At 34.6% G+C, this 26569-nt stretch overlaps 2 protein-coding genes across 14 annotated transcripts in view; one reads left to right on the plus strand and one right to left on the minus strand.

Moving 5' to 3' along the window:
* The first annotated feature begins 223 nt into the window (after positions 1-223).
* Positions 224-9243, plus strand: LOC138335561 (uncharacterized). 2 transcript variants are annotated; one of them, XM_069284705.1, is made up of 5 exons: positions 224-368; positions 4033-4162; positions 4979-5101; positions 6007-6277; positions 6599-9243. In XM_069284705.1, exons 2-5 carry the CDS (start codon positions 4048-4050, stop codon positions 6714-6716), a joined length of 627 nt encoding a protein of 208 aa, XP_069140806.1. In that variant the 5' UTR covers positions 224-368; positions 4033-4047; the 3' UTR covers positions 6717-9243. The 2 variants fall into 2 exon arrangements, with proteins under 2 accessions (XP_069140806.1, XP_069140807.1); XM_069284706.1 differs by lacking the exon at positions 4979-5101 and having other exon boundaries at positions 225-368.
* Positions 9244-13865: 4622 nt separating this feature from the next.
* LOC138335562 (uncharacterized) overlaps positions 13866-26569 on the minus strand; it is a 39718-nt gene continuing 27014 nt past the window's right edge. For all 12 annotated transcript variants that reach the window (XM_069284719.1, XM_069284712.1, XM_069284718.1 and 9 more), the window contains 16 exons: positions 26023-26130; positions 25316-25402; positions 24570-24743; positions 23456-23678; positions 22798-22892; positions 22522-22572; positions 21698-21817; positions 20943-21092; positions 20301-20417; positions 19772-19945; positions 19059-19195; positions 18446-18509; positions 17639-17844; positions 16825-17011; positions 15894-15989; positions 13866-15562 (listed from right to left, as the gene is read on the minus strand). In XM_069284719.1, the coding sequence (XP_069140820.1) occupies positions 15422-15562; positions 15894-15989; positions 16825-17011; positions 17639-17844; positions 18446-18509; positions 19059-19195; positions 19772-19945; positions 20301-20417; positions 20943-21092; positions 21698-21817; positions 22522-22572; positions 22798-22892; positions 23456-23678; positions 24570-24743; positions 25316-25402; positions 26023-26130 (2130 nt within the window). In that variant the 3' untranslated portion in view covers positions 13866-15421. The remainder of the gene's footprint in view (positions 15563-15893; positions 15990-16824; positions 17012-17638; positions 17845-18445; positions 18510-19058; positions 19196-19771; positions 19946-20300; positions 20418-20942; positions 21093-21697; positions 21818-22521; positions 22573-22797; positions 22893-23455; positions 23679-24569; positions 24744-25315; positions 25403-26022; positions 26131-26569) is intronic.

Here is a 26569-nt window from a genome sequence, read left to right on the forward strand (position 1 = left end):
ATCTGGAAAATCCTGTTGATATTACTTCTTTCTTTTCAATATGATCTAAGTCTCTAAATATTGGAATATTGGAAGTTCTAAGAATAGCCCAGTGAAGTATATAACACACGTACAATGTAAGCATAGGCGCATCTATGTGCTGTACTGCGGATGGCGTCTAAATATTGTCAATATTGTCACCTTGTTCTATTTTCACCCATATTGGGGCCTCAAACTAGCCGTGCAATTTAATAATGTTCCCCAAATAGAGGTACCGTGTGCAAACTATACGTGATGGTCCGTCGAAATAGGGTTCCGTGTGCAAAACATACATGATCACCGCGGGTAAAGAAGCTAGGTTGAAGTTGAGGTGCAGAGAGAAGGGAGAGGTAAAATATAACATGGAAGGAAATTATTTTCTTTTGTGTTTTGTTGAAAATATGACATTAATGATGAATTCGTTATTGTTTTGACATGACATTGGTTCCTAGGCACGCGGACATTTAAAATTGATAGGCCTACTGTAGGTGAATATGACCACCACATGGTTCGCCAACCGCGTGGTTCGTAATTCACCTACCATATTGGAATTTGTGTTAGAGTATCAAATCGATAAACTCCAGAAAATGTTCATTGTCGGTTTTCCTGTATAAATAGATCCATAATAGGTTCTACACACGGTGAACAATTTAGTTTATCGTGATGTGTTATCGTCGAAAAATATTGGACATTGCTTGGAATTCGGTCAGGGCGGAAGCCATGCGGAATCCCTCTTGACCTTTCCCTTAAAGCTAAAATAAGGCAATCCGAAAGTACAACCCTCGTGTTCTAAATGCGCCTCGAAATGCGTAGTTAGAATTTTACAGACAACATCTAGTAAACATGACACTCGCTATTTCAAAACGTTTTGGGATCTTTTCGAGGTTTATTTCAATGTTGTGGTGGTTATTTGTCGCAGCTTCAGGCCGGGAAATGAAAAAGATGACCACGCACGAGATGCGAGACCGGAGATAACAAGAATGACTAACGAAGGACGCTTTACCAGAGTTCAGAAATGAATGTATAGCGAATTATTTCTCGAGATGGCAGATTTTTATTTTTTTCGAGAAAAATCTGCATGTTATGTTTGATAATGAGCAATTAAGACATCACTATCAACAAGCACTTCATTCTGTGTTTGGTTAGAAAAGCAAACGAGAGACAATACTTATTAAAAACCAGTCTAATTTTTTTAGCCATTACTGGAAGCGAAGATTAAAAACCTCAGTCTAATTTTTTAGCCGTTACAGGCAAGCGACCATTTCTTTCCGGGTACCAATTCTTGCCATCGCATATGTACATGTATGATCATAGACAAATTTTGAAACAATTTTTTTGGAAATCAGCATGGTAGTGTATTCTATCAGCAGAAGACTTATCTAATAAATTTGCTTGTAAATCGTACCGATATAGATGCAATCGGGTCCGGTAGCACGCTAAAACTGGCTATATAGCTAGATTTGACTATATAGCCAAATCTGACAACATGTAAAAGTGGACAAAGGAAAACAAAAGTGACATACCTGGTCACAAAATCAGCGTATAACATCGAAAATTGAATGACGAATCTTGAGAATCGACAAAAACGAAATATTTTTGTCATCCAAGATAATTTCCGGTGAATTTTTAAAAATCCGTCGTTGCATTTTTTGGTACTCGCATCCATTTATTCTCATGTTCTGATGAAAAAGATATAAAATCCAAATTTCCCATCTGAAATATGTCGCATATCTTGTTTTTTACGAGCCGACTATAGCACGTTTTACACATAGTCAATTTGCATGGGATCTGCATGCTCCAAGCGCACCTGTGGCCCAAATCTTCATCAGGTGGATGCTTTATCTGCAGACGACACAACGACGCCATATTGGTTCGTCTCGCTATAGTTTTGTTACCGAGGAATAGTGATAATGGATACTAAATAATTGCAACGATGGAATTTTAAAAAGTCGCCTGCAAATGAACAAATACGCAAACATTATTCATATCACCGACTGACATGTTTCGTCATCCATGCTTTCATACTGCAAGAGGAAAATGTGACCAGACCTCACCTGTTTGTTTACATTTGCCTACTATAACGTGTTGTCAGATTTGGCTATATAGTCAAATCTAGCTATATAGCTAGATTTAGCGTGCTACCGGACCTGGCAATGGCGAGAATTGGTACTCGGCGAGAAGTGGTTGCCTGCCAGTAGTCACTTGGACCTTGAAATTTTACGAGTCCCAACTATTTAATCACCAGTCCAAATCAAAAGTACAGCCGATTAGGAGTTCATGTCTTCAGTCATTTTTGACCCAAATTACAGTCTGGATGTGTTTGTGAATGCAAATTCTCACAAAGTTATGCATCGGACTGAAATAATGGTATACAGAATGCACTTCAAATGTGTTTGAAAAATACAATTGACCTGAAACTGCTCTTGTAAAAATAGTATTTACTGATTTAATTGGGTCTGATTGCACTAGTTCATTACAAATGACAATTGTCTGAATGTAAAATTACTAGTCTAGGGCATCAGACTCGAATTAGCAGACTGAAAAACCAGACGAGTGAAAATTGAACCGGGCAAGTAAAAAAAAAATTGTGGCACTCGCCCGCCGGACAAGTTATTACTGCTGGTATATTACATGTATTGCTAAAACAAATATGTTAAAATTTAAAGAAAAATCTCCAATTTTCTGTGTAAACGAGACAAAAGCCTTGCTTATCATTATATATATTTGTCCCATGAATGAAAAAAGAGTATTTCCAAATGGTCATCCAGGTTACTATTCAGCGTAGCAGTAACAACAAAATGCAGTCAAAAACGGAAAATGCTGCCGATAAAGTTATAAAAACAAAATGAAAGAAGATGATGACATACATGTTGGGCACTGACAGTTTGTTGATTTGATGTTCAAACCCTAGCTAGCTGTTCAAGATATAATAGTGATGATAAAAATAACAACACGACAAAATCCAACAAGTAAGGCCGACTGTGTACCGCTTTACATGGACACATAGGTAAAAACGACGAAAAAGTTTCTCAGAAATTCGTCGTCAGAACTGCAGGGCAAGGGCTTTCAGGATAAAATGTAATAATGTATGAATAGATATTTTTGTAGTAGAAACAAAAATTAAATTTTGACAATGGACATGCTGACTAAATGCCGCCTTGAATTTTGTACGGTTTTACAATGATAATGACTTAGTGCAAAACTGTTATAGAATTTTCCTGATTTATCTAGCACGTTCTTGTGATACAAGGCGTAAAAGCTGTTGAAATTTCAGTGATATTTGATAGAGTAAGGAAGAAAAAAAGAATCGAACATGGATCTGTCAAGAGGACAGTGATATCTGAACAATCATAAAATATTTTGGCATTGACAAGCCTCAAGTGGCCAGAGATATCTCAACCCTTTGTAAAATAATTTGGCTGTCTTTTTGGTTGAGATATCCCAGTCCACTTGACAGACCCATGTTACCCATGCAGGGGTTTCATTATCAGGCGGTAACCGGTACTTTTTGCTGGCTATAAACCTAGCTGTTGTACCGCCTGATTTGGGCTAAATTACATAGATAGAATACAGATGGTATAGAAAAGTACCCCCTGGAATTGCAATTGTACCGCCTCACCTGAAAGATAATGAAACTCCTGCACATGCAAGATTTTATTAATCTCCTGACTACATTCTAAAACCTGCCACAATTATATGTTAGGTTTATGGAGAGCAACAGGGTTTCGAGCTACTGCACCCCAATCAAATTTGTACCAACCTCACTTCACACATTTGTTAAACATTGTAATGAAAAAAGGTCGGTCGTAAGCCTACACTAACAGCAAGCCTATACACTCTTATATGTTCTACATTGTATCAAAGCTTTCAATTTCATTGTTACGCAACTGTCAAAATTCTGTTTGCGCACAATTTCTGAGAAAAGAATGTAGATGAAAAATTATGAATTGCACAGAACATTGTAACAAGTTAAAACTACCATTGCTACATAAAGATACTGATTTGTTTTAACAGTTGTGAAGAGTAAGGATGAGTGGGTCAACGTGTTACGGCTGTGGCAAGACTGGCCACTTTGCGAGGGATTGTCCTAGTCCTACCAATAACAAAAGTGGAGGTGGCGGTTTCCGAGGAAAAGGCCGAACTAGTAGGTCTATGTCATTCATATTTGCATGTCAGAGTTATCTGCCCTTGGGGGTAGGTATTGTATGTGAAGTCATTTGTTTACGAGCGCAACTTCATAATTTTCAGAGGAAGCTGCGTAATTTTCGCTCATTAAATAATGACGTCGCAATTAATACCTACCTGCAAGGGAGGTGACTCTGTAATATGCAAAGACAGAATAGTTAAGCGAAAAATTCCTGCTACAAATTTTTAAACAATTTTATCATGGTAAGCTTTCCAAATTGAGGTAAATTAAACGACAATAAAAACAATAAAGATTAAAGTTAATTATATGTTTATAATGATAAGTTTCCAGTATATCAATGATATTAATTATGTATGCATAATACTATGCTACCAAAGAGGATTCAAACATTTGCATTTTACTTTACATAGCTATGATAGTTACCTGTTCTTGTGTGTCCTGTTTTTGCAAGTGGTTTTAACATTTTTTGGGTTATAATTAATTAATTATTAAAGAACACAAAAATTGATAAACCAGAAGGGCAGATAACTCTGAAACATGCAAATACAAAATGTTGAATATCAAATTTATTTTGGAATTCACATGTACTATTAAATATGCTACTACTTATTTTGTGAATAGATTATTTTCTTGCTTGTAATCCTGATTTATTTTAATTAAATTGGATTGGCAAAAATTTTGAAAAGTAAATATAACTTTTTCATTATTAGTTTTAGTTACCTGCCCAATTTCAACTTTAAATTATTTTTATAAAATTATAGAACCGATTGTAGTGGTACTACTACATTTGCTTATGTTTTTGTTTGGCATCAGTCAAGTGTTACAAGTGCAATCGATTCGGCCATATGGCTCGAGAATGCGACAATCAACCTCGCTGCTACAACTGTAACCAGATGGGTCATTTAGCAGAAGACTGCACCCAGGACAGAGTAAAGGGTGCGTCTCCCTTAATGACGTCACAGTCTACTCCTTGACAATTTAATATTTTTTCCTGGTAATGCAAAGGTTTTTTGTTTTTTTGTTTTCAAAGTGTTGACAAAGTTAATGTACTATATGATGTAATTTATCAAGACAGTATTGGTATTAGGTTAGTGTTAAGAAATGGTAGTATTTATTGTTAAGATGAATTTTTGTCAGAAACAGTTTCTTGATTCACTAAGTTTAATATATAAGCTGTGGTGCTTCTGACTGTCTGTCTTCGATATTTTGTATTTGTTGTACTGGCTATAAGAAGAATTTCAACAAAAAAATTATCAGTTTTATCATATTGTTTAGACATACATTTTTTCCAAAATTTTCAGCCATATCAATTTGCTTTTTACACGGGTAATATTTCTTCATATGAAATGAATAATTTTGATGTGAAAAATTCAGCTTTTTGTTTCAGTCTTTAAATTTGGTAAAATGTGCAAAATATCAAGATTTTTGATTTCTAGTTCAACTTGTAAATTTTTTAAGCAAAAAAAATAAAAAAAATAATCCTTAACTAACACCGACTGTTACTGTTACTTTGGATTTGGGGATATGGGTAGATTGAAGGCTTGAATTGGGGGGGAAAATTCAGACTAATTACCATTTGGAATTAGGTCAAATATTGCAGAAAAAATACTGCTTGTTAATATATTGAACAAATTTTGATAATAATAAAAAATGACCATGTGACTTGTCCCCCTTTAATAGCATAAATAAAAAACAAAGAAATAATTTCTTTATATCAAATGGTTCTGCAACATTTCCTTCAGGCAGTTGGTGGACAAGACTAGAAGAACATCATAAAGAGAAGGAATGGAAAAGAATTTCTATTGAGCAAGTTTTATTATATGAATGTTTTTGCGTTTCAGGTACTTGCTACAATTGTAACAAGCCTGGGCACTTGAGTCGTGACTGTGAAGAGGCCCCACAGGAAAAGACATGCTACAACTGTGGAAATGCTGGCCACATCGCCCGAGATTGTGAATCTTCCAATAGTGGCGGTGGAGGTGGTGGTGGACGTCGTAATGGCGGTGGCAACTCTGGCTGCTTTAATTGTGGTGGTGGTCATTTTGCACGGGAATGCCCAGAAAACAATCGGCAGCGCCGCGGTGGTGGTGGCGGTGACAACACATGTTACAAGTAAGATTCAGAGTAATTCATTTCCAGACAGGGAAAGCTGTTTGCATAATTACTTGAATGTTTGAATATTGGGCTCTGATTTCTTGAGTTTTTCTCCCTATGTAAGCAATTTTATTAATTTAGTAAATTTTTAAATTAAGTTTGTTTTGACAAATAGGGGGCCAGATACATAAATGTATAATATTATCCTAAAAACCGAAAACTATCTAAAGTTTCTTTTTGAAATAAAAGAAAATGTTTACTTCAAAATGTTTGGGAACTAGAACACTACTAAGTAATTGTATTAATCAAAACTTTTGTGTTTGTTCTTTTTCTTTTTAGATGTGGCGAGGCTGGTCACTTTGCTCGAGAATGCAAAAACAATGATACACGGGAGTTGAAATGTTACAAATGTGAACTGATTGGACACTTTGCTCGGGACTGCCCAGATAACAACTAGACAGGACCTTCAAGTCTGCAGCTTGCAAACAACACGAGTCGAGAAAACATCAACTGTTCTATCTCCTTGTCTGGTTACAGAATTTGTGGGAGCCACGTTCCCTTGTTTCGTACATTTTTGGCCATTCTGCCATTGTATATGACCGTTATCTGCCCTTAGGAGTGGGTATCCATAGCGACATCATTAATTTGTGAGCAGAACGCACACATTCTCTAAAAATTATAATGTGCGTTTGTAAATATTAGACAATATTACAATTATTACCTACTTGCAAGGACAAATAGTTCTGTAATGTGCACTTGCGGAAAACATTAATTCTAGTGTTGACACTTACATGTTGTTGAAAAAATCTTATTGTTTAAAAATCTGCTTCAGGAGTTTGGAATTAAATGATGGTCAAAAAAGGGAAGTGGTCTTATATTGGATAGTAGTGAGGTAAAGAATTAAGGGAGGTAGTCATGAAAGGTAAAATTTTAGGTACAGTCGGTTTGTTTTTGTGAAAAGTTTACTATTATTATGTATTTGAATAAGCATCATCAACTTCACAATTTTATGTTGTCTTCAAATCAAATTTAATCCAGCTGAAATTTTGTTTTAGAGACACTGTTGAAGAGTTCAAAATAGTTATCAGTATTTTATTTCATGATAGAGATGAAGGATTGCTCATATAAATATATGTATTTTAAAAATCCATTATATTCCTGTTATCTTCTGTTTTTGTTTTGGATATTTTTGCTCCCCCAGTGACCTTTCTCAGAGACATACCTACATAATAGTGTTGCTTTGTGTTAGGGTGTTGAATTCCGCCCAAAGATCAGTTCTGTTAGGAAAATTATGTTTGATGCTTATTCTAAACCTGTACATAGATATTTGTATTGTGTTTTTGTACTGAACTCCCGAGTTGTTGTAAGCTAAAGCATGTTAGTCCAGATTCATCGTTTATCTTCGTTGCATTTTAATTTTATATTTGATGAACTTTTCAGACTTACAAATTACAGTTAAATGTTGAAGTTGAGAAGCTTTGGTTAAGTTTGGAAGTTATAACTCGTAATCGGCATTGACAATTTAGAAAAATGAAAAGAAGATTGTATTTTTTTGACCACTCTATATTTATAGCCTACAATGGTATTTAAGGTGAGTAGGCTTATGTTTTGTTGTAGGAAGGAAAGAAGAAGAATTTGTACAATGTTACGAGAGATTTTTTTGTAATTCATTTTATTGAAAATAATATTGTACAAAAGACCAATTGCTTTGAGCCAAATTGATCAGATAATTCTGAAAGAGAACTATTATTGAGTTTTGTGTATTGCTGATTTTTGAAGTAAATACCTCGGGGCAATGAAATGGCAATATCCAGTTTGGTTGTACTGCAACAAGTTGTCCCCATTCATTTTGTTAGTAGGTTTTGGTGATACATGTTTCATATTAAATTACTTCAATCATGTCCGCTTGTAAATAAGTAGACATGACTTGTACAGTAGATTGATGATCTAACATTCAGAGTTCAAGGTCAGGCTTGTCACCTTAACTATAATTAGCACAGGTGAAGGTTATTCTTGTCAGATGACCTTTAAAAGTTTTCGAAGATGACTTATTTTTATACATTGATTGGGCAGAAATCATTTCACTTTAAATGTGTGAAATAAAATTTTAATATTTTAAAAGTTTTCAATTCTGAAATGGAGCCATACACCAAACAACACTAAATGTTGCAGTACATCCATGTATATGTTTAAATTTGTTAGGCCTTGCGTGAAGCTGCATGCATTAATTTTTTGTGGCCATTTGTTTGGTGTTATGGCTCCCTTACTGGTGATGTTGACTGAGGTGATGTCGTAATAGCAGAGGATACAAAAGGGAACCATATGTGATCAGATCTGTCTCAACAGAAAGTTCTGTCATAATCAAGCCCACATGCTGGGTAAAGAGACATTTGTGTTCCCTGCTATGTCTACACTTGGAGGTAGTTGGAAGAGGAGGTGGTGTTCACATTCTCTCAAAGGCAGCTTATTTTTGAAGTTGATGGAGTGAGGAGTTTATATATATAGTTTACCAATTATATTACTAAAAAAAATATTGATCAGCCCACGAATGGCTTGTGTTAAATGTTTCATTTCAATGTTTGTGATACTTTATGATGGCGTAGGATATAATCATTCACATATATGAATTTAAGATACCTGGTAAACAATTTGCATGTGAGGAGAAAAAAAATGGTACTTCTACTAAAGATGTGACTTTCATTGGTAATTGGTATTTGGATATCCGCAGTACTACATTTTCCTATGGGATTGTAAGATATCGCCAACATTGAACAAGGCCACTGCTGCCAAAACATGGTCATCTGGAAACCGTAGAAAGAAGTAGCGATACATATCTGTATTGTATTAAATATATTACCGGAGATCATTCCAAGATGTTGAAACATTTCTCTCTCTCTATTGATCTTTGGTGAAATATCCAGTCCAATGTTCTGGAAGCAATGAACTGAAATGAACATTTTCAAATAAAACAAATGTACAAGAAGGTCACGATGTCTATTATTTCTTGGTTCGTTTTGACTTATTAATGTCCTATTATGGATTTGCATGCTGCAGAATTATCTGCCTTTGTGGGTAGATATCGTGACGTCATTCATTTGAAGCATGACATTATGCTTTTCAGGGGAAAAACAATGTGGATTTCGCTCCCAAAGTAATGACGTGAATGGATACCTACCAGCACGAGAGGTAATTTTGTAATGCAAAGACAGAATTATTCTGGTCATTAAAGATGCTCCACCACTGACAATTGGTATTTTTTTACTACCAAAAACAGGAGCAGACGATTAAGTATTTTTCTTCAGTTACAAAAGTTACTTTACACCATTATCACCATTGAAAAGTTTAAGCCTCTAATTTTACTTCAAAGTTAAAAATATGAAAAATAATTAATTGCATCCCGAAAAAAGACTGATTGCACATGCACCAAAAGTAAAATAAATCATTTAATATTACTTTGTGTGTTAATTAGACATATATACACGATTAACCATCAATTATTGTTCAAATTATGAATACCAATTATGCTCTGTCGACGATGGAACATCTTTAAGGATGTGGAAGGTTTAGGAGATGGAGGAAAGCTGTAGTTAGCTATGTATTTGGAAGCTACCGCATGTGGGATTCAAACTCGTAACCCAAAGGAGGACTTGTTGACAAATACTTGATCCACAACAGGATTATTTACTTTAAACATGGAAATTTATGCTGATTACAAGCAGAAGGAATATTCACCCTGTGCCTAATAAATTGGTATAGATATTGTATTCGACCCAACAAATTGTGAACCATGAATTAAAGTAGACTGTAAAATACAAAAACTGAAGGTTTCTTTATCAAATATTTTTTCAAAATGATTTCTAGCTTACTTTGGGCAATAATTGTATGAAAAGCTAGTCCAATTGTTTTAATTAAAGTTCCCCCTTATTTATCTTTTAAATACCCTGGGCACTTATTTGGTCAAATACAGTATAGGAATCATGTTGCAGCGCTGTAACAAGTGTTTGTATCACGAAATCATGAACATTTTCATGTTTATAGTATTTGAAGGGAATTAAGAGCACAAACATGTTGTATGACGAGAGATGGAATTGCCGATACCGGTGTATGACGAGAGATGGAATTGCCGATACCGGTAATAATCAAATCGGTTGAATTTCCTTTGTATGAAATCATTGCAGACGGTGAGGCACTATCCATACAATTTGAGAATGTTTGTGGCCTAGTCAGAAGTGTTTATATAACAATCAATTGCCCCTGAAATACTCAAGGCTGTGTGTCAAACAACTATTGTACAGGAATTAGAAGATCAAATAACCGAATTGACTTTGCAGTTGTAATCTCAAGAAATATATTGATCAGATTTGTAAAAGGCCAACCAAAGCAATGCAAGTGATTTTTCTAAATGTTAAAATAGATAATTTGAGACAAAGAGAAAACGTTCTTACTGATCAGGTGGTCGTTAGGGTAGGTTTTACTGTATTAGGAACCATGTTATTCTGATGCCTCTGTGATTACCTGGTACGTCACATTTTAGTTTTCACAGATAAGTCGCTTGCAATCCCGATTTTCAGGGGGAAAAGTCATGACTTCAACTCAGGAAAATACAGTACAAAATGATCAAGTAATAGACAGATTATCTCTATACAGTACATGTTACAACAATTATATAAAAAAGAAGATAATTTAACAAATATCACTTTATTTGAGACAAAAGCAGTTTGTTTTTATTTAATCGGATATCAATGTTACAGCAGTGTATTTTTAATTGAACATGGTGGATATTCCTGAGCTAAGTAACGATCACAGTTAATTATATTTTCTTCTAATCAAAGATCTATTTATGTACATATATACCTATAGTGACTATAACAATCTGGGTTTTAATATGGTGGGGCCTAAAAGGGGTTTGAACAATTCATATGTGAACTGTCAGTAAGTACACTTGAATGAGCTTATTTGTTATCAAATTCAATATTTTGTATTTGCATATTTCAGAGTTATCTGCCCTTGCAGGTATAGCTTGATATAGTTACATCATGTATTTGTGTGCATCAATGTCATATTTTTCAGAAGAAAAAAAAACACCATAATTTTACTCTGTTGAAATATCTGACTCTATAAGAGCAGATAACTGCAATTTGCAAAAACAGAATAATAATTTTCAGGAATATATACTTATTTCGGATTTATAATATATATTTACAATATATAATATACCTAATGCATATTAAGGACAACACACCATTTGCAATATTGCACACAGACAAGGACATATATAGATCGATGAACAGAACATATCATTGAAGTATCCTTATTCATATTTGGGTAAATACATGAAACACAGTTAAATGTACCTAACATAGATATTTTTATATAAAAAAACACCAAAAAATGAGCAAAAATCTTCCTTTTAAACAAAACCAAACCAAATTCCCTGAGCCACTACAGAGTTATCTGCCCCTTTTATGAGCAAATGGTTTGTTTTTTTTAGTTTTACGTCCAAACAGCCCAGGGTCATGTAAGGACGTGCCAGGTTTGTTGGTGGAGGAAAGCCGGATTACCCGGAGAAAAAACCACCGGCCACAGTCAGTACCTGGCAACTGCCCCACATGGGATTCGAATCCGCATCCCCAGAGGTGGAGGGCTTGTGGTAATATGTCGGGACATCTTAACCACTCGGCCATCATTTATGAGCAAAACTTGCATCATTCCTCATAAAAATTTGTCATGAAAGCTTGCAGAGACATGATCTCACAATCCGTATTCCTAATACAGAATAGCAAGTGTTAGCAATATATGTGTGAAGTGAGTGGTAGACCGATTATAGATTATAATCGAATATCGGTTGATATGCCCTTTCCGATTCCCGATTATCAATTATGAAGGTCCGAAAAAGAAAATCGCTAATCAAATTGGTACAATGTAATTTAACAGATATTTTAATTTTCGATCGTTACTTGGTTGCTTTTAAATTTACTCTACATTCTCGACAGAAAATGAAACATTACATGTCAGAGTACTGTACATGTATTAATTAAGACTTTTAAGCTTTTGTGTGAATATTCCATATATGAAGAAAATAGCACTTAAGTATAATTAATAACAGCAAATTTTAATCATGACTTTCGATTACAAACTGATAATTGATTATGATTTCAAACCAATCGTCCATTATTAAAAATAGTTAGGCTTCAACTAGATACTGTACATTAACCAGCTTTGTGTGCAATTAATTTTCTTAATTGGAAATCATCATCAAAAAAAAAAAAAAAAAAATTGACAAAAAAATGCATCAAAAACTTGAAGTTAAGTTACAACCATGTGACAAATATCTTTTTTTTTCAACATGTTCAATTACTATGGACACTTTTCAATTGAAATATACAGTGTGTGTAATCAATATATTTCCAACATGTATTTACCCAAAATTTGACACAAAAATTAACAAACTACATGAAGAATCGGAACTGGTTATAATTATTATATGAAATGTCAATCTAAATATACATGTAAATAATAAAACACTTTACATACAACATATTTTATAAAAATAAATAAATATCACAGATCATCTTGTCTCCTTTACCTCAGTTTTCAACTATTTTTTACACATCTATATATATATCTATCTATCAGAGGTCTACATGTAGCTGTGCTTTAGGTATATCACCGTATATGAAAAAATAGAGTCATTATAAAGAAACACATTTTTAAGTAGATATTTATAATTTAATTATCATTATAATAATAATATAGTATATTAAAATATATAATAATAAATTACTTCATTGTCTGGCACATCAAGATCAATTATATAAGAAATAGATCAAAATAAAAGGTCAGATATGGAATGTATCAATAGTTTGTATTTTGCTGATTAATGGACGACTCAGGAGAAACAATAATTATAATGACTTCTTTTGAAAAGTGCAAAAACACATATTGACTTTTCAAAGAACAAAATCACATGACTCTTTCAAAGGACGGAATATCACAAATATATGAGTTCTAAAAGAACAGAACATATATCAACTTAGTAAAATAAGCACATTGTCAGGGTAACTTAACATTATATATATATAAATAATACACTGTAAGCAATAATATAAGAAATGGATCATGATGGTAAAACAAACAGAGTTCTAATGTCATGATTTTTCTACTGTACATCCATATAACCTGACTACACAGTAAATTAAATCGCATAACTTTTTAAATGACAGAATGATGACATCTTAAAATATGGAAACCGAAGGGATGGAATCACATGACCTTAAAAAAGGATGGAATCACATGACCTCAAAAAGGATGGAATCACATGACCTGTCCAAGGATGGAATCACATGACCTAACAAAGGAGGCAACCACATGACTTCTGTTTACTTAGAATCATACTGTCATTGCCTCTCGAAGGACGGAATCACATGACCTCTCAAAATGAAAAGAGGCAATCACATGACTCCTAAAAGGATGGAATCAGATGACCTCTCATAGGATGGAATCAGATTCCCAAATTAGCTAATCCTAAGCTACTAATTAATGTTTAAAAACCTGAGAAATATGAGCCAATGTAAAATGTATAATCTCTCTAATCATATCATTAAGAACTATGATAAAAAATCACTGCAAAACACTTCATAAATCAAATTGTATACACATATATATATCTATAATAAAACAATAAGGAATTAACAAAGATGGAGCCATTGTACCCTAGGGTAATACACAAATTAAATCCAGCCATTTTTTACCACACTATAAACTATTGCACAAGCCATTACATTGTCCCAATATAGAAGTTACTTGGAATGCTGTCATACTGTCAAATCACTACTTTTTAGTGTGTTCTTTATTTTTTCCACCAACACCAAATAAATCCTAATTGTAATAACTGTATAATTGATCCGTTCACAAACAAGGCTCATTTAGTGCAAACATTATAATTCTATTATTACCTGCAAATTCACAACTTAGTTAAATAAAAGTGCTTTTTGTAAGGATAAAACATTTTAACCAACATAGAAACAGCTTAATCGTATATCTATAATATTTATATGGTAGATATGGGCACCTTTTTTTTATTCTCACTGTATTATTCCGTGAACACCAATACAAGATGCCTTTAAATCCATGTTTTTGCACAATACATTCTACAATAACAATATTCAACATTATACTTTAAAATGTATAATTCATATGTTGTGTTTTAAAAAAATGATGTAAAATCAATTTTCATCTCATGCCAAGTTTTATGACAATACAGTATCTAAAAGATTCAGACTAAGAACTAAGATAATTGGTAACTATCGCTAATGGATTGCTACTCCTCACTTGAGACCATGGCAACAGAATGCCATGTTCTTTTTTGGAAATTGGACCACATATAACAATTTACATCTTTCAAAACCAAACAAAATTGATGCTTACCAACGCTGATTACATATAGAAATTTTAACTTTTGTGTATTATGAAGTTTCATTTGGTAACTATGGAAATCAAATATGATATTTGAAGTTTTGAAAACTATAACTAGCTGTGTATTCGTCATTAGGCCTATTAAAAACTTCTTTGAAGCATGCAATATCAGATTCATCATATAGACAAACACTTGATTTCGACCCATCAGAAACTTTTGTTATGTTTTCATGGTAAAAAGTTATTGAAACATGTAAAACATCAATTAATAGGTAATGCTACACCAAGTAAATATGTTTGAAGAAAAATGATCCAAGATTACAAAGTGTCTATTGGTATGTTCACAAAATGTGTGTATAGTGACCTGGTTACCATGGCAACAACTTTAGAAAATAAGTAGTTCAAAAGACTCATCAAAATTGGTCACAGGTTTAACCGAGCATCCTGTTAATGTCTGAACAATATCTGCAGACGACAATCAGACAGACAGACACAGGTTGATTACAGTACAGTTCCTATCCAAACTTGGTTGTGGGGAGCACATGCTAGCACAATAAATCAGACATCAACTAATTCACCTCTAAAATTTCATAATGGACTGGTCTAGTCTTTGATTCAGAAGAGCCTAAATGTGTCTTCAGGGGTGAATGACTTGAATCCAAATTTCTATTATAACATTTTGACAGAGCTTTCCATGACAATTATTTTGTGAAGCTAAAATTAAAGTTCTAATGCCGCTGATTGTCATCAAGATAGTGGTCCGCCCTTTTTGATGTTCTGTTTCGCCTGTCCCAGCGCAACTTGTTTCGCATTCGCACCAAATGTGAGGGTACTGACGGTCTCGCTGGAGTTGTTTACATCAGGACTCACATTCACGAACAGACATGCCTGAAAATCAAATGTTATGTCAATTAATCAATTTATAAAAGTTACAAATTCCTATGAAAACCAGCTGTATAATTGACTGTTTACAAAAACTATGCAAAAAGTCATTCTCCAAAATCTTATTAGAGAACAAACATGACTTCAGTTTAATTGGTCAATATTCAATTGAGAATTTTGCTCACAAAATAATGACACCACAAAGGATACCTTTCCGCAAGCTTAGGGGAGGTAACTCTATACTATACAAACACAGTATAGTAACCTGGTTACCATAGCAACTCTATTTTTCGGAAAATTATCAATATCTTTATCAATTACAGTTGAAAATGATTACCTTAGCATCCCCTCCAAGTGAAGGCTGTAGGATCTGAGTGAGTTTGGAGTTTCTGTATGGTATATGTAGCTGGCTGGTCCGTAATGCTTGGAAAACCTGATAACAGAGTGAAGACATAATCATCACTGTGATGCCATCCATCTTTAATTGGAAATACTATAATCGCCACAATTAGCACTCTGATACAGTATAAATTATTTACCTGTCAAAGAGCAGACAAATTTAAATCCTCACCAATATCAATAACTACATTATACATTATTTACCTGTCCAAGGGCAGACAAAATAAAACCCCACAAATATTAACAACTACATTATACATTATTTACCTGTCCAAGGGCAGACAAAATAAAACCCCACAAATATTAACAACTACATTATACATTATTTACCTGTCCAAGGGCAGACAAAATAAAACCCCACAAATATTAACAAATACATTATACATTATTTACCTGTCCAAGGGCAGACAAAATAAAACCCCACAAATATTAACAAATACATTATATTTACCTGTCCAAGGGCAGACAAAATAAAACCCCACCAATATTTACAACTACATTATACATTATTTACCTGTCCAAGGGCAGACAAAATAAAACCCCACCAATATTTACAACTACACTATACATTATTTACCTGTCCAAGGGCAGATAAAATAAAACCCCACAAATATTAATAACTACATTATACATTATTTACCTGTTCAAGGAGTCCAGACAAATTAAAAGCTCACCAATATTTACATCTATACAGTATAAATTGCTTACCTGTCTTATAATTAGGGCAGACAAATTAAAAGTTCACCAATAATAACAACTACTACTACAGTGTATATATACAGTATAAATTATTTGCCTATTGAGGAGCAGACAAATTAAAATCCCCACCAATATGAACAACTCTGCAGTATACAGTATAAATAGTTTACCTGTCCAAGAGCTGACAGAGACTTGTTAATGGCCGCAGCCTCCACCAGACGTTGTCCTTCAGCCTCTGTCTTAGATATCCTTTCTGACCCAGCTAAATCACACAAGGTCAGTGTGCCCTTGGTCATTGACCCTGTGACCTTATCTTGACCTTCAACTCTCAAAAGCAGAAGAAGATGTGATCGGGAGCTGCAAGCATTAAAATAAACATAATGTATTCACTGTGTTGGTTTGCTCAACTTATATAATTAGTTGGAATATTTCCGATACATTTCTTCTGAGATATACATGACTTTAAACTGATCAAGTTCCCAATGGAGATATTAATTCTGACTTGAGCAGAGAGTAACTAACCATGATCCAGTTTCACTAGCATTCCTTACCATAAAGTTACAGAAATCGTAAGTAAAGGATCGGTCAAGCCTTCTTTTAATATCTAATGCTTTCCTATGGAATGTTAATTCAATCGTGAAACTTGGCTAATCAGCAATAATAGACTCATATTAAACTTAAAGCTAATTTCAAGCTTACGGTTATAAGACACATACATCCTAATTAAGTATAGATACATGTAAAATCAAATGAAACTAATTTTCAATCTTAGGAAAAGGAGCAAAAAAATGATTAAACTAAGGAAAAAAACACCACAACAAACTATACAGATAATATATTTCCACTTAATTTCATTTCTGTTAGCTGAAAATCCAACTCTGCTTTGGCCTACATTCAGTAATAAGACCCTTCCCCATAAAACCCAACATGTATTTCTAGGGTAGCGAGGACTTATTACTGATAAAATATGAAAGAATAACAAACCTGGTTGAATTCATTTTTGTTGATGCCACTGATCTATTTTTGTCGCCTTTCTTCATGACACTCTTGATGTCATCTGGCGTCTTAATCTGGATTTCAATCAGACCAGGCAAATTGACTTTGTTGCCCACTGTTTTAAGGTCGATTACTTTGGCATCGTCTGATAGTAGATCCACCACGGTCTCATTGTAGATCTCAATCAGTCCCACCTACAATACAATCAAAGTACTGAAAGTACTGTACGCACTACAAAAACAGATAAATCTTCCCAAGTTTCATGATAAATAGATATGTAATCATTCATTAATCAATTTATTGACCCACTTATAAAATAAAATGTTTGCGATAAAGGGTTGCAGCAAGATTGCGACAAAGTTTGCAGCAAACTAATTTGCATATGAAATGAGAGCCTGCTGCAAGCTTACAGTAACCAACTTGCCGCAAGTTTGTAGCAATAAGTCACAAGAGGCTATTTCTTCAATTGACGGTTTGTCAGCTGTCAAACAGCACATAATTGTGCATTTCGTATTGTGTATGCTATGACATTTTTTCCAACATTGAATAGGCTAATGTGCATGTGTGCGAGCACAAGATGCTACATAATTGACCAATATACTATATCTTATTATTTTTAAGTATTCTAATAAGACAACTGATTATAGCTATAAACTCTTTTATATCACATGTCCACCTGCATGAGGGATATTATTACGAGAGCAAATAGGATTATCAAGTTGGGATTAGGACATCTGAAGTTGCGTGAACTTATGAACTCTGTCCTAATTACGATTGATTGTGTAATTATCTTACCAACATTGTGTAGGTCTGTGTTTCCTTGCGATCCTGACACACTTGGAACAGTTCCTTAATCGCCCTACAAGTTAAACATTCAAACTTAAAACAGATAACCCGGATCTGTTTACAATGCAGAAAATCTTGTTAATAGTTACACAATCTGTCTCTGTAACCTGTAAATATGTTTATATGCTATTCTGTGTTCCTTGTACTGTTCTGGTAGTTAAAATTCTGTATTGAAAGGGCTCTATGATCTAACAACTTCCTGTTCGGGTCACCTCAGCATGACCCCTGGCCTTGAATCAGAACATCTCGGGACGTACAGTTAGCCATTTATACTTCGAGAGGATTAACCACATCTAATATTACATAAGCGACACACTGATTGATTAACCATAGGAGTTATGCTGAGGGGACCCAAAACTAAGAGTTGTTAGATCTTGTATTGGAACGGAATTACAAGTATAATTTTAATTAGATTGTATTTAAAAAAGCCTAAATGTTCAAGGGTGAATGAGTTCAAATGTATGCACAAGCTCTTAGATCAGTATCAGCTTGAGTTATAATTCACATTGCAGCATTCCAATAATACAATTAAAGGTCAATATGAATCAGTAAATAGCAGTACCTGTTATTGATTCCAGGGTTGTTTTCTGGTCCCATCATGGTAAATGTTTTTCCAGATCCAGTTTGACCATAGGCCATCAAACATACATTGTATCCATCAACACAGGATGTGATAATTGGTTTTGTGTCAGCAAACACCTGAAAATGGCAAAATCTCCCTTTAAATGTGACAAATTTTAAAAAAAAATCAAATCTCATTTTAAAAGACATAAATCTGATAAAGCAAAACCTCTAATTAAAGAAGCAAACACCGCAAACACTTGATAAAAGCTCCATCTAAAAGTACGAGCGGGTCGAGCATAAAACAATTACTTATTTTTGCATGTGAATTTTCTGGTATTATGTGGATGAAAATCAGTTGGTTTCAAGTCGTACCCTAACGTCACTTAATAGAATATGCTAATTATGTTTACCAGGTATATGGGTACTATAAACCAACTTCCTTTCGCGTACGATTTACTTTTTGCACATGTCGCGATCACGGTAAATTCGTGAACGTTTATCTCCACAAAAGTATATGAATATACCTTTAAGTTATTTATTTTATTTATATTATGTTGAAAGATACTTCCATTTATTTTTTAGATCAACAAAAGTTAATTTTCACAAATTTGTTTTCAAACAGAAATCGCGAAATTTGTTAGCCAAGAAAAAAGTTGTATTGATTTCAGATTGATTGGAGAAAAGGTCAAAGTTCCCTGTTATACAACAAACCTGTTCTTGGGTTGTGTCTATACCAAACACGCGGTCAAAGGTAAACATCTTCTTGCCCTGCTGTGGATGTATCGCAACAATGTCCTGATCCGACGGAAACTTGAGACAGTTATCTACACGGTCGTCTTTCCTTGCCCGACAGAATACTCGGATATTGCCTCGAAGTTCTTGAAGCTGTAAAGAAATGAGCAGAAAATTTCACATTATTTAGTTTTTAGTTCGGTTCTTTCAGGTTTGCATTTATGTTTCCAGATTTGTGTTTTTGATCACAATAACTGTTTCAAATACAAATAGAACTTTTCGTGTCTACCAGGTCTTTTTTTTCCACCAGGATCACTATGGATATAAGATTTGAAGTGAAAATGATCAACTTTAGAAAAAAAATATCATATATATGGAACTATTCATATAAATATTAATTTTACTGCAACAAAAATATTTCATCTTCAAAAACCGTAACAGGACTTTGGAAAAAACATCATGACCAGAATACATGGTTACCTGAGCGTATATGATGGATATAACTTACCTGGTTGTAAAGTAATCGGCGCTGCATTGCCTCCTTTCTGTAGAGAGCTCGCACTTCTTCCAGTTCTTCCACCTGTCCTTGTCCTGAACTCTTCAACATCTTCACATGCTTCAACGCCTGTAGGGGAAAAGTAGTAGATGTATATCACTCCATCAAATAATAAGATTACTGTAAACGACAATTGCAGTGAATACAATAATGAAGTGTAATTTCTATTTCCCATCAAAGCTCCTATAAGATGTTTGCAATATGCATAATAACAAATTTTCATTTCTTGTAAATTGCAAGGTTCCTTTCAGATGTCTCTAATATGTGTATAACAAACAATATTACTGATAGTGCCTTAAATCCACAGGGTCAATATTTTGTGATGTCCCTATACATGATACAAAGCCCCTTGACCGCAATGGCCGAGTGGTTAAGATATTCAAACATATTTCCACGAGCTCTCCACCTCTGGGTCGCGAGTTAAGATCCCATGTGGGGCAGCTGCCAGGTATTGACAGCTGGTCAGTGGTTTCTCTCTGGGTTATCTGGCTTTTCTCCACCACTTAAACTGGCCTGTACTTAAATGACCTTAACTTAAATAGGATATTAAACAAACCAAACTGACCACAGATATCTATTGACCACAGTACAAACCTGTGCCATCATTCCTCCCAAACTTTCAAAGTTCCTTTGGACCTCCATCTTTAGTTGTGCGTGTGCTTTCCTCACAGTCTTGGCTGTGTCGTTAAGTTCCTCTATATCATCAGGGTTCACGGTATCTTCCTTGACCACCGTTGTGACAACCTTTGAAATTAAGGATAAACAGATTGATTAACATAATAAGACAGAAAAAACCAGTTATAACTGACTAATAGGCGCATTATATTTGAGAAAATGGTAATTTAATGCTATTTTCGGAGGATATTTGAACCATGAAAAATAGGAATGTGGTAAATTGTATGTAATGAGATTAATTAAGTGTGAAATTTTCAATTACAGTTAATCCTTAATAATCAGACACCTTTGTTCTCCTCCTTAACCCTTCGGATTAGGAATTTTCTGAACTGCTATATTCTATGTTTCTCGACATTTCCATCCTGAGTTTTTCGGACTAACAGCATTCAGATTATCAGTAATTTCATCAATTCTAGATGAAAATAATGTAACCAATATACATGTAGTCTGTTAATAAGTATACCAGTATTCCGTCTTTTCATATTACAGAGTTAGCTCCCTTGTGGGTAGGTATCAATTGTTACGTCATTATTTTGTGAGCGCAATTCACGTTGTTTGCTCCGAAACGTATGACATTACGCTCGCGAAAACATGACATCACAATCAATACCTACCCGCAAGTGCAGATAACTCTGTAATATGCAAATTTGGAATAGGGTTAAAACATGATTTACCTGAGGCGTCTTTGGTCGCATGCTAGATTTAGGACGAGTAGAAGCCATAGAGGAAAGTTGTGCTTCTGCTTGTTTATAATTCACTTCAAGGTCAGTCAGCTTCTCCTGCTGGTCCTTTATCTGTTAATTACAATGTGACATCATAATACACAGTGTGACATCATAATACCCAGCATGACATCATAATACGCAGTGTGACATCATAATACCCAGTGTGACATCATAATACACAGTGTGACATCATAATACCCAGTGTGACATCATAATACCAAGTGTGACATCATAATACACAGTGTGACATCATAATACCCAGTGTGACATCATAATACCCAGTGTGACATCATATTACCCAGCATGACATCATAATACACAGTGTGACATCATAATACGCAGTGTGACATCATAATACGCAGTGGGACATCATAATACGCAGTGTGACATCATAATACCCAGCATGACATCATAATACGCAGTGTGACATCATAATACCAAGTGTGAAATCATAATACCCAGCATGACATCATAATACCAAGTGTGACATCATAATACCCAGTGTGACATCATAATACCAAGTGTGACATCATAATACCCAGCATGACCCATCATAAAACTGTAAGCCGTGCAATTGAAATTCACAAATTTTTCGGAAACAATTAAAAATCACGAAAATTAATCAGCATGATCAAGGTTGCTATGATAAAATTTTTCTCAACAATTTCAAACTGTTATCTCAAAGTAGATCATTTTGTATCAGAAAATGATTAAAACTAGATATTTTTGTAACCAGTCATAAAAAAATAAACAAACAAATGACCCAAACTTACAATCTTCTCTGCTTCCTGCCTGTCTTTGCTCTCTTTACTAAGTTGATTTTCCTGAAAAAAAATAACAGAATAAAATCAGACACAACTAAATATCATTTGTATGGCTGGAAATTCGACTTCAGATTGGTGTTGATGAGATTTAACTCTCTCCGTAATTGTTAACTTTAGTTGACAGGATTTTACCCTCCATCTTCCCCTGAAATTTTACAATGGACTGTTCTAGCCTTTGATTAAGAAGATCCTAAATATGTCTTCAGGGGTGAAGAAAATACTTACCAATTCTTTGACCCTTTTCTCCAGCTCTGCAATTTTCTCATCCTTTTCTTCCCCTCCTTTAACTTCCTTTGAAGTTTTAGCAACTTTAAGCCATGCTGAAAAAATCATAAAATGTACATTAAAGTTTAGTGTAAAATATACAGAATATCAGCAGATATACAAGTCTGTGTAATGTTCTAGTGTTTCATTGATACATGTAATTAAATCAATACAAACGCAACTACATTTTGTACACATTACTATTCTGTATTTGCATATTACAGAGTTATCTGCCTTTGCGGGTAGGTATCGATTGTTACGTCATGTGTTTAAGAGTGAATCGTCATATTTTTTGGAGAAAACGACGTGAATTGCGCTAAAAAAATAATGAGGTAACAATCAATACTACCCGCAAGGGAGCTAACTCTGTAAAATGCAAAGACGGAATAGTAAAATAAAAATTGAATGCGTTTCAAAGGTTAAAAGCCATTTGCATGTTTACTGTAACAGATTAATGTGTCATGAGTACAGAAAGAGTTAAAATGTACCTGATATTTTTCGTCCAAAATTTTGGTTCACTAATAAGTGTCCTCTGTTATAATTTTTTAAAAGCCCTGGATGCTAATTACGGTGAATTCAGTATTCACAAATTTACATCTAATCTTACTGGTGTACTTACGATCGCCCTGTAGTGTCAAATACGTAGAAATGCATTCATCAATGTCGTAGTTACACTGCCTCAGAAGTGCCAGGATGTCCCCTCGGTCACCCCATGCTGGTAACATCTCCTCGACCTGGTTTACCAATCTTCCGACCATCTCGTGATGGAGCTCCCATCCTATAGGCATCCTCATCCACTGGCCTTGATCCGGATCAAAGAAGAAATGGACGTTGTGTTTCCTCTGTGGAAAAAGAACAATAGAGCCACATTAAGTATGATTTTTGGTAGGATCAGATTTATCATCGAGAGAGAAGTACAAATTTGATACTAACTTTCACCAGAATTGTACATATTATACCATATTCGCCATAAGTAGCACCCCCACCACTATAATGTCCCTCCCTTTTAACCCCTTAACTCCCAACTACATATTTCTACGGAAAATAGTGAAAAATTGGATTTAAATAAAATGACAATTTTTATTGACTCTCTAAAAAAATCCTGGGAGTTAAGGGCATTAAGTGCTCTTACCCCTATATGCGCTCCTACCCCTAAAAGTGCCCCTAGCCGAATCAACACCCCTACCCCTAAAAGTGCCCCTAGCCAAAACAACACCCCTACCCCTATAAGCATATCTCCTCCTATAAGCGCCCCCCCCATTAATGCCCCTTCCCCTATAAACACCCCTTCACCTATAAGTGCGCCTCCCCCTATAGCCATCTCCCCCACCCTAAAACCACCCCTCACCCTATAAGCACCCCTCCCCCATAAGTGCGCCCTACATTTTCTGGTGATGGAGTTGATGTAAACACCTCTGTCACATGGATTTAACGGTGTTTTACAACTGTGTTATCCTTATAACATTGGTATCCCATATTACATGAACTTGTGAGTTTATCACAGTTAAAACACCATGTATTAATACATTTCAATGGAAAACAGGCAAATTACATGTTTACTATGATAGATTATTATGTTGCCATGACAATAGAAAGATCTTACATAAGACTGACCTTTTTTTAGATGTTTTTCGTCCACAACATACATTTTGGTTCAGGAAATAAATGCCCCACTTTGTTATAATTCTAACTGGGCGATAAATATGGCAAATACAGCACAATATATTATCTACCTGATAAATGTAAGTCGGTATCCGGCCCTTGGTGGGATGTTTGAGAACCCCTTCTCTGTCATCTCCACTTCTTCTGGATCGTGACGCTCCCTGTTGAGTTGCCTCCCCTGATCCAGATGCTCCCGCTCCCGCTCCCGCCGCGGCCCCTCGGCTCTGCTGGGCAGCCATAGTGGCCTACAAAACAACAAATAGCAATGTCTTTAAAAGCCCAGTACATTTCCAAAATGGATTTTGATTTTTAAAATGAGAATGTAAAATGAGGTTGATAATTTTGATTAAAGCAATTAGCTTACACTAATCATCAACTTCTGAAAAATTTGATTATAATAAATCAAATGTTAATTTTCATAACATGGATCGTCTTATCTTTCCTGCCATCGTCCTAATTACCATGCATTTAAAGTTGACTCTCACTGCGCCAGTTGTTTATTACCATTTTCTGGATGGTAAGTCAAATCCTAGTATAAGCCGCAAATAAGGCTTTTTTTAACAATTTTCTCAGCTTCTAAAGTACAAGAGTAGCTTATACTCAAGAAAATACAGTGAACGGAATCCAGAAGTACGGAAAATTTGCAATCAGAAAGATTTTATGCAAATACTCAGATTATCAAGTGTTCATTGTATAATGATTATTCAAAGGAATGGAAAAATAAGGTAATTCTCTTCTTACAAAATGAATTTTTCTTGAAAACAAGCGATTTAATATATTACAAGAGGAGATAACTCTACACAGATAAGAAACAAACCTGAGCCACCGCCTGGTCGTCTTTGAGTACATTATTGGTGATGAGAAGGCCTTCGTTGTACCAGCGCTTAGGGAAGGCTTGCCATTCCTATAAAAACAAAAGTCAGCGTCAAATTACAACATTTTGTGAATTTCCCTGAAAATACTACATGGAATCTAATGATTTCTTTAAGGTTTAACAGAAATGTTAACTGGTGTTTCTCGGCACTAATCATATAATGGTGGGTGTCTCATGATCACAGGGGCTGGCAGTCTTTTACCATGGCTTTTTCTGATTCTTGCAAAATGTACTGTTTCTCTAGGGTTTACCCGAAGTAAAGCTATTTATTTCTCTAAGATCTGAGTTAAGCTATACTTCTAACTTGGACAGCACCTTACTTCTATTTGTACCGAGTGAGTCACACCCCTTCTAGGCTACAGCAAAGTATTTGCTTTTATCATTTGAGGCTTATAGTTTTCAAGATTTCTTAATAAATATCTTAAGCCTTCACCTTTTTCTTTGTGATATGCATTAATAATAATCTTACCTTGCATCCAAAGTCATCAAGACAAAAAGCGTGTTGCTGAGATACATATACATACATATATATAAAGACTGTTTTAAATTGTTTTTACTATTAATCTTACCTTTGAACCCTAGTCGTCAAGGTAATGTTGCCGAGATACATACATACACAAGGACCGGTTTGGTCTTATTATCAATCTTACCTTAGATCCCCAGTCGTCAAGGTAATATCGTGTGTTGCCGAGGTACATACACTGAATTTCCTTTCCACTGCGATGGTAAAATGTCTCAAACACAATGTCATCCTGGCCCTGCAAGTATCAAAAGGTCAGAGTTGAGAGGTTTTTCATTTGTAGGTCAACGGGTAAGAGGAAATAGTCAAACAGTAGAAAATTTCAAAGGGTGAAAGTTTAGAGGTCAAAGGTAAAGAAGTAATAGGTTGTACTTTCCATTCAGAAAACCTAGAAAAGGTGACAGTTGAGAGGTTATACCTGTAGGTAAAATAGTAAGAGGTCGTAATCAAAAAAGTTCAAAAACCTTATAAACTTTAACCTTAGTGAAATGAAAAATAACCAAAAGATTATTTAGAAAATATCACCAAAACAAACTTGGCTGCTAAAATGTTTTTCACATATTTTAGTAATGATGACCAAATATATATAAGGATTATGTTTGTCAACATAGCATCGTGAAGTTCTAGGACACTTTTCTCTGTCAGACAAAAAAATTCAAAATAAAGGTGCGGTAACA

The sequence above is a fragment of the Argopecten irradians genome, chromosome 11 (assembly GCF_041381155.1).
Source record: "Argopecten irradians isolate NY chromosome 11, Ai_NY, whole genome shotgun sequence".
Classification (NCBI taxonomy): domain Eukaryota; kingdom Metazoa; phylum Mollusca; class Bivalvia; order Pectinida; family Pectinidae; genus Argopecten; species Argopecten irradians.

What these genes read in the sequence shown, in the direction of transcription:
- LOC138335561 (XM_069284705.1), top strand. Translation starts at nt 4,048, where the DNA reads ATGAGTGGGTCAACGTGTTACGGCTGTGGCAAGACTGGCCACTTTGCG. An exon ending in CCGAGGAAAAGGCCGAACTA is followed by an intron (nt 4,163 to 4,978) that starts GTAGGTCTATGT and finishes GTTTGGCATCAG; the next exon opens with TCAAGTGTTACAAGTGCAAT. An exon ending in CACCCAGGACAGAGTAAAGG is followed by an intron (nt 5,102 to 6,006) that starts GTGCGTCTCCCT and finishes TTTGCGTTTCAG; the next exon opens with GTACTTGCTACAATTGTAAC.